The 8,600-nt window shown below is 41.4% G+C and overlaps 2 protein-coding genes across 2 annotated transcripts; both read left to right on the top strand.

Annotated features, from left to right (window-relative positions):
- Positions 1-1,028: 1,028 nt before the first annotated feature.
- LOC146136237 (uncharacterized) lies at positions 1,029-7,111 on the top strand. Its single transcript, XM_083396186.1, has 6 exons — positions 1,029-1,060; positions 2,618-2,757; positions 3,481-3,640; positions 5,526-6,157; positions 6,277-6,638; positions 6,767-7,111. Exons 1-6 carry the CDS (start codon positions 1,029-1,031, stop codon positions 7,109-7,111), a joined length of 1,671 nt encoding a protein of 556 aa, XP_083252312.1.
- A 714-nt stretch (positions 7,112-7,825) lies between these two features.
- Positions 7,826-8,140, top strand: LOC146136236 (uncharacterized). Its single transcript, XM_083396185.1, has one exon. The coding sequence runs from the start codon at positions 7,826-7,828 to the stop codon at positions 8,138-8,140; it is 315 nt and encodes a 104-aa protein (XP_083252311.1).
- The last annotated feature ends 460 nt before the right edge of the window (positions 8,141-8,600 follow it).

The following is an 8,600-nucleotide window of genomic DNA, read 5'->3' as shown; positions in this document are numbered from 1 at the left end:
CGGTCACAGGTTCACACTTGTCTCGTTATCTAGGGCTACCATATTTTCAGCTCGCGAAAAGAGGACAATTTTTGCCGGCAAGTAACAATAAAGTAGGATTGTTACGTTTGAGTTTTATGATTTTTTACTTTACTTGGTAGTTGCAGGCAAAAGTTACATAAACAAAGAAAAGAAAAATAAGTTACCGGTACAAAAACAAAAACTCAAATTTATTTTTCAGATTCAGCCCATGAATTCATTCTGTTTGCCTTAACTTTTGTCAATAAGGAATGATTATTTTTAACAAGATTGGGAAATTGTTTACACGAAATATCATTGAAATTATATACAACCGTCAAGATCAGGGGTGGGCAATTATTTTTGATCGCGGGTTGCATAAGATACTTAAAATGTTGTGGCGGGCCAAGTCAAAAATGGGATCTCAAATACACGCAATATAACGTCATATTCTGACGGTATAAAAAAATAAGATAACGAACTTGTTATTACGTTTAGTGTTGTTCGAAAGGCCACAAGACGAAAAAAAGAGACGAGTTATGGCAGTTATTGAAAGAGGCTGATTTTCCTATCAATAAAGTTCTTGGAATTGCAGAAATGAAAGGGACGCAGGTGGATGTGACCTGCACAAGTCGACAAAACAAAAAGTAAGCTGTCTGTAATATCCTACATTAAAAATGTTCGAATTTATGAGAGTGACCTTATCAACGTTGGAATTGGCTGGGTTCCAATACCGTTTTCAAATGACGTAATAGCAAAAACACTGAGTCAACATTATGGAGAAGTTAAAAAAAATGATACACAACAAAGACAAGGCTGGATTGCTATCGGGAATGCGTATAGCCACTATGAACAAGACCGATTTGTCGGAAAACCAAATTCCAAGCTAGCCTACATAAGAGTTAATAGCTTCGAATTTTACGTAACTTATCATGGACAACAATTTACATGCAAATATTGTGGTGACGCTGGACACAAGCAAGCAAATTGCCCAAAAAGGAAAAATGATTTTCCAGAACTAGAAAGAAACAATGCCGGAAGAGTTGAAAATGAAACTAGCAAGGTACCCCAAGCAACATTGAAATTACAGAAAACAACTCCGAAACGAAACTGCACTGTCCACGTGGTTTTCACCGGGCCCTCCTAGCATTGAGCATACTGGTAAATCAATCATAAATAGCCCGAATCCTAAAAAGAGTCCGAGGAAGTCCCGAAATGCTACCAAACAGCAAATCACAAAGCATGTGTGAAACGTTGATCTCGCTCGAATGCCCAGAATGCCACACCGAAAGTTGCCTAGCACCAGAAGCAACCCAATTCTATTGCTACAAGTGCAAACACGAGTTCAACATCAAAGATGAAGAAACTACAATTTTGGTCCCTAACCAGGAAAAGGCTATCAGCTGCCCGAAATGCACAGCGGTGATGCGTTGGATGCCCTGCTGCAAACAATTTCAGCCGGAGTTTGTGACGAAGGGCAACCTATTTGAATGTGTACAATGTAACAAGTACTCAATTGCATTTGTATGGAAAACATTTAATTCAGTTCCCAATCTCGCAATGAGCAAAGAGTGCTCCAATGGCGCATGTAACTTTAAATTAATGAACTGTAGTTGCGGGAAAAAATCAAATGAATGTATCGAACCAAGTAAACCGTTTCGATGGCCACGTGGTCTTGAATATGAGTGGGACATAGAACTTGAGGCGGAACAGAAATGATAGCCCAATGTAGTTGTATTATTTTGTGAATTTCTTTTTTTTGTCTAATGTCTATTAATATCGCGTCATTTAACATTGCTGAGATGCGTGATCCGTCAAAACGGAAATCTATCTTTAAGTAGGCCTATATTAGAGACAAAAAATGCCATATAACCTTAATACAGGAAACACATTGTACCTATGGGGATGAGAAACTTTGGCAGATGGAATGGGGAGGAGAAATCGTTTGGTCTCACGGTACAAATCGCAGCAAGGGAGTAGCCATTTTATTTTCCAAAAACTTAACTTATTTTATTAATCAATCGACAGCTGACACAAACGGGAGGTATCTCATATAAACTTGGTGATAAGCAATTAACATTAACAAATATTTACGGGCCAAACAATGATAACCCAGCCTTTTTTGACGATTTTTTTTTCAAACCTTATTACAACTACTAACGGCGACATGGTAGTAGGAGGTGATTTTAATATAATTCTAAATGTGAATTTGGATAAAAGTCATGGGCCCCCACATACAAACAGAAGATCACGGGCAACTGTACAGGCTTACATGAATTCAATTGAGTTGTATGATGCTTTTCGCTATGTGCATGGGGTAAAAAGAAAGTAGCCTACTCAAGAATTCCAACAAAACCAATGGCGGCGACTCGTATAGACTTCTTTCTAACCTCAAAATCATCACTGACCAACATTATAGACGCCAACATTGTCACAGGTATTATGTCTGACCATAAAATCGTAACGTTGTCTTTAAAGCTAGCTCCAAATTAACACGGTGAGGGATACTGGAAGTTCAACACGCGCTTGTTGAATAACAAACAATATACTGACCGAATCAAAAAAATATTAACGATTACATAATAACCAACCCGGCAAATCACGTCAATCCCCACGTTAGATGGGATGCCCTTAAAGCTGTACTTCGCGGCGTTTCGATTGAATTTAGTGCTAGATTGAAAAAAGAAAACACTGCTCGCCAGAATGACCTGGAAAGAAATATTGAAGCGCTCGAACACGAAATAAGTCGCGCCAACAAGGGTGAAAAAAAACACAAAATATTTATATTAACAGAATTATCGATCTTTTTTGGAGACCTATACAAAAGACGCAATACGAAATGCGTGCAATCACAAATCGACCTTAACCTGTCAAGCCTGAGCCTCCCGAAACTAAACGCTTCCCAACTAGAAAGAACCGAAGAGCCTTATCTCAACGGCCGAAATTAAGTCTGCAATTAACACAATGCCTAGAAATAAGTCGCCGGGTCTCGACGGATTGCCTGTTGAATTATATCAAATCTCTGTTTTGCGAAGCTTGGGACTACACTGAGAATATCGGTCAATTTAGCCAGAGTCAGGCACAAGGGGTCGTGACCATAATACCGAAACCACAGAAAGACCCCTTACTTACAACCAATTACCGCCCTATTTCGTTACTAAACGCTGATTGTAAAATAATGTCTAAAGTTATTAACAGTAGAATTAACACATAAATTGAACTCTTGATTAATCAAGGCCAAAATGGTTTTATGAAGTACATAGGCGATAATCTCCGTATCCTATATGACATCACGGACTCCTGCAATTTTTATGAAATTCCAGGAGCGGTAGTTAGCTTGGACATGTACAAAGCGTTCGATTCAATAAGTTGGGATTTTATTTATTCAGCTCTAAATACGTTTGGGTTTGGGAATAAACTGGATAAAATGTTGCTACTCTCGACCAACTTGCAGAATAACAAATAACAATTTTTTATCGGAAGAGATTATAATAGAACGAGGCGTCAGACAGGGTGATCCCCTATCACCAACATTGTTTTTACTATGCATTGAATGTCTGGCAAAGGCACTGCGCGATGATGCCTTTCAAGGAATAAAACTTGACCACACCGAATTTGAAGTGTCCCTCCTCGCTGATGACAGGTTGATATTTCTTTAGAGGCGAGCAAATTGATTTTGATCGGGTATTAAATGTTATTAATCTGTTTACTGAAATGTCAGGTTGCGCAGTCAATATGGAAAAATCCCATGCGTTCTTTGTAGGTCCAAAACGGTTAAGTGAACAAAAACCCTATGCAGACAAAGGTCTGGCATGGCCTAATACGTCATTCCGCTATCTCGGTGTAGAAATTCCAATTAGAGATAGAAAACAGTTGTTTTCACTAAACTTCGGAAATTTTATTGGAAAGGTCAATACAATTTTAAACATATGGTCGTCCGCGGTCTAACCCTTTTGGGTCGTATATTTATCTTAAAAAGCCTTGTAATACCAACGTTAATTTACAAATGTAGTGTATTACCTTGCCGAATACTTTTGTTCGTCAATTAAAAACCAAATTATTTTAATTTATTTTGGGCTCCAGTTGGGAAAGAGTTAAAAGAAACAAACTGACTGCGAACATTGAACTAGGAGGTGCAAATATGTTAGATGTCGATTCCTATATTTTAGCTTTTAACCTTAAATGGGTAGCAACATTTTTGGATGTTAACTACACACTGTGTAGTAGTACACAGCCTCTTAAACTCAAAACAAAGCGAAACAATCGTCCCCCTGTAAACAATACGAAAAATAATATCAGACCTCAAGAGCCATAATCCAAATTGTCCATCTAGGTAAAACGCACAGCAGGTCACTATGGGTTTCAAAGAGCGTCAAATTTAAAAACCAAACATTTTACTTGAAGCCTCTCATCGATGCGAGCATACTCGAACACTCAGACTTACTCTTTAAATTCTTCTTTAAAATGATTGCTGCCTTACCAACCGAATGGGATCATACTGACGACGTTTCGAAAACTAAAGAATGTTTAGTTAACAAATGTACGGAAGTATTTCAAATATGTCACACTCCAAAGGCTCTTTACAATAAAATTAAGCAGTATGCATCGGTTACCCCGGAAAAGCAACAAAAAAATTGGGAGCGGGACTTAAGCCTTTCTCCAGATACAACTCCTTGGCAAAAAATGTATTGTAATGCCTATAATTCAACAATTGAAACCAAGCAACGCTCGTTTCAAATAAAACTTAACCTACGTGCCATTGTCACTAACGTAACATTACACTCCTTTCGGAAAACTGACACCGACCAACGTGTTTTCTGTCGAAATGCCTCTGAAACCATTTCGAACATCTTTATAATTGTCTTCATATTGAAAGCTATTGGGAAGAAATAACAGCTTGGATTTCTTCAAAACCTTTAATTTCCTTGCAAAACGACCCTGTAACTCTCCTGTTTGGAACTGGTGTTGACAATGTTTGTTGAATTGCTTACTGTTATGTGCGCGCTTCATTATATACCGTTGTAAGTATTCAAAGACATTACCGACGATTTCTATGTTTGTTTTTATGATCAAGTCTGTTAAACACTCTGAGAATATCTGTGCTTTAAATTTTAGAAATCTCTAAATTCACAAAGTTAAGTGGGCTGGCCTTTAGCCCAACCAACCTGTCGCTTCTTGATAGGTGCTATTTTTTATTCGCGTCCGCCTTTCTATTTTGTTGTTTCAGCGTAATAATAATAAAAAAAAATGTTTTAAAATGCAAAATTTAATGTAGATTTAGAGGGGGGCGTGACCGCGTGACGCACTGAGGACAGATACAAAATGTACATTGCTTGCGATATATTGGCGTTTATTATTTTGTGGGGCGCGTAGACCCAAAAGTTCAGATTAAAATAGCCTACGTAAAAATTTCGCACAAAAAACTTAGCTTTTTGAGGCTTTAAGTTACCATGTGTCACTTGCGGTACAACGGCCATATTGCAAATACGATATAAATTAAGAGAAACACACAACACTGACTAAATTAGGTTAACAAAATGTGAAAGAAGAGGGAAACGAGGTGAGCCAAGCGCTATAAAGCCGGTGCTCGGTTGGTCATCGTTTGGTCCCGCTTCGTATAAGTCCGGCGATCTTGGTGTGCATCACGTTAAAGTCAACCACGTAAATCTGTCATGCGATTTGCTGCACGAGCAAGTTAAAAAGCTGTGGGAAACGGAGTTCAAGGATTTCAGTTTGAGTCCCGGCGTAAGGATGTCTAAGGACGACAAGTACGCTTTCAAGCTAATGAATGACTCTGTGAAACTTAAGGACTGCCACAACCAGTTGCGGTTGCCGCGGCGTACAGGCTCACTGAACCTGCCGAACAACCGCATACAAGCGATGCAAAGACTAGGATACCTAAAGCGCCGTTTGAGCAAAGACGACTTCCTTTGCAGAAAATACAAGAAGACAATCGAAGCGTATGTGCGCAATGGCTACGCTCGTCGTGTCGATGAGGAGCTTGTGAATGGCCAAGTATGGTACCTGCCGCACCACCCCGTTCTCCATCCGCAAAAACCGGGAAAGGTAAGGGTAGTGTTCGATTGCGCTGCAAAGCACCGCAGCACGGCATTGAATGATCAACTGCTACAAGGAACCGCTTTAATGAACAGCCTTGTAGGTGTGCTGCTAAGATTCCACTAAGAGAAAGTGCTTTAGTTGCTGACATAAAAGCGACGTTCCACCAAGTGAGGGTCGATCCAGTGGACATCAACTGCTAACGGTTTGTTTGGTGGCCAGACGGTGATACGGCTAAAGAGCCTGTTGACTACCAAATGTTGGTTCACCTGTTTGGCGCAACGTCTTCGCCATGCTGCGCTAGATTCTGCCTTCGACGGACCGCAGACGATAATAGCAAGGATTACGCCGCTGAGACTGTTGCAACAGTCCATGAAAACTTATGTAGACGACTGCCAAAGACTGTTGCAATTCCTAACGAGGCAACAAAACCAATCACGGAATCCCTCGAATTGCTGCAGCGCGGTGGTTTTAATATACGAAAATTGTTAAGCAATTGCGAAAAGATTTTGGTCGCCGTTCCAGTGGACGACCCAGCCAAGTCGTCGTTTCCGTTAAACGCCGAAGTCGAAAGAGTACTTGGAGTAAGCTACAATTTTCGGTCTGATTCCAGTTTGATGTTAAAGCAGAAACCTGTCACGAGAAGGGGATATTGTCTGTTATCAGTTCCCTGTTTGATCCTATGGGATTTATTGCACCTGTTGTGTTGCAGGCCAGAATGTTGCTGCAAGAGTTGTGCAAGCAAAGGCTGGGATGGGACGAAGAAATGCCGGACGACATCTCTAGTGCGTGGCACCAGTGGGTCTCTGAGTTGCCAAATTTATCCAGCGTACAAATTCCCAGACGTTTGAAACCACTCGTTGTCGAAAAAATTAAATGCTACGACTTACACCATTTCGCCGGTGCTTCATCATACAGTTATGGAACAGTGTCGTATTTAAGAGTCGTTGACTACGAAGAACGAGTACGCTCCATTATTCTGTTCGCTAAAGCAGCCCAAGCTCCACTGAAAACCGTTTCAATACCGAGGCTGGAATTGACTGCAGCTACCCTATGACGCGTCCCGGGGGTTGAGTGTTAAGGCGCTTATGGAGAGAGACCACTGGTTCAAAGGTCCGCCGTTTCTGTATCAGGAGGAAACCCAGTGGCCGTCTAGTCCGCTATACGCCGATGAACTACCAGAGGATTTTGTGAAGCCACCGTCGGATGTTAAACTCCACTTCGTTTCACACAATCCCAACTGTATAGATACGCTGCTACATCGTTACTCGTCATGGACAAGGTTGTAAAAGGCTGTAGCTTTGTTGCGTAAGTTACATACGAAACAAGAAATCGAAGTTTGAATCATTATTGACTGTACCTGAACTTAAGAGTGCCGAACTCGCAGTGATCAAGTACGTACAAAAACAAAAGTTCTCAGAAGAAATCCGGGTTTTATCACAGTGTCAAAAAGAGCGCGGCGCTAATGAAAATGACCTTGCAAAAACTGAACCCGATGTTAGTCGAAGGCGTTTTGCGCGTAGGAGGGCGCCTCAATTACGCTCCGGTTTCATACGATCTGAAGCATCCTGTGATACTGCCACACAAACACCACGTAACGGACTCGATTATTGAGGATAACCATCAAACAGTTCGTCACTCTGGGATGGGCCTAACACGGAACTTGCTGCGCAAAAGATATTGGGTCGTTCGCGGAGGAGTTGCTGTACGACGAGTGTTTGAAAAATGCATTTTTTGCCGCCAATGAAATGCGCCCAGCGGACAACAGAAGATGGACGACTTACCACGTGAGCGCATCACGCCCAACCATCCACCATTCTCTTTTGTGGGCGTCAAATATTTTGGTCCGCTTATGGCTAAAAAAGGCGGTAGCAAAGTCAAGCGCTACGGGTGCTTGTTTACTTACTTAACGATACGTGCGGTGCATATTGAGGTTGCACATTCAATGACAACTGACTCGTTTATTGACGCGCTTCGCAGATTTATCGGTCGCCGAGGAAAACCGAAAAAGATTATTAGCGACAACGGAACCAACTTCGTGGGGGCCAAACGCGTTCTCCACAAATCATTGCAGGATGGGAATTAATCACAGATAATTGAGAGTCTGCGACAGAGCAACGTCGAATGGGCATTTAACCCGCCTGCCGCCAGTCACTTGGGCGGTGTCTGGGACAGGGGCGGATTAAGGTGGGGGCTGAAGGGGCTGCAGCCCCAGGCCCACCAAAAAAATAGGCCCACCGCAACAACTTAAGACCAACCGACGTTATCTTTGTAAAATAACTGTAAAGCTATAATCTAATGATATCGCCACTGGTGCCAGGTAGCTTTATTTTTTAAAGCAACCTTTTCCTGGTCTTGGGCCAAAGCAAACTCAGTAAGTTCTCGGCGGGCCGTAATAAAACAATTTTATAAAACGTGTGGCTTTTAAGTATTTTTAACATAGTTAGTTAAAATGGGGATGGGGATGACCTTGTGTCCAGCTTGTAAAACAGGTCGCGGACCGGATGATTTTCATGGTCGGGCAAGATCCGGGCCGCGGGTCGTAG

The sequence above is a fragment of the Ascidiella aspersa genome, chromosome 8 (genome assembly GCF_963924565.1).
Source record: "Ascidiella aspersa chromosome 8, kaAscAspe10.2, whole genome shotgun sequence".
NCBI lineage: Eukaryota > Metazoa > Chordata > Ascidiacea > Phlebobranchia > Ascidiidae > Ascidiella > Ascidiella aspersa.
Note: the sequence above shows the minus strand (reverse complement) of the source record. Positions and strands in the feature narration are given on the sequence as shown.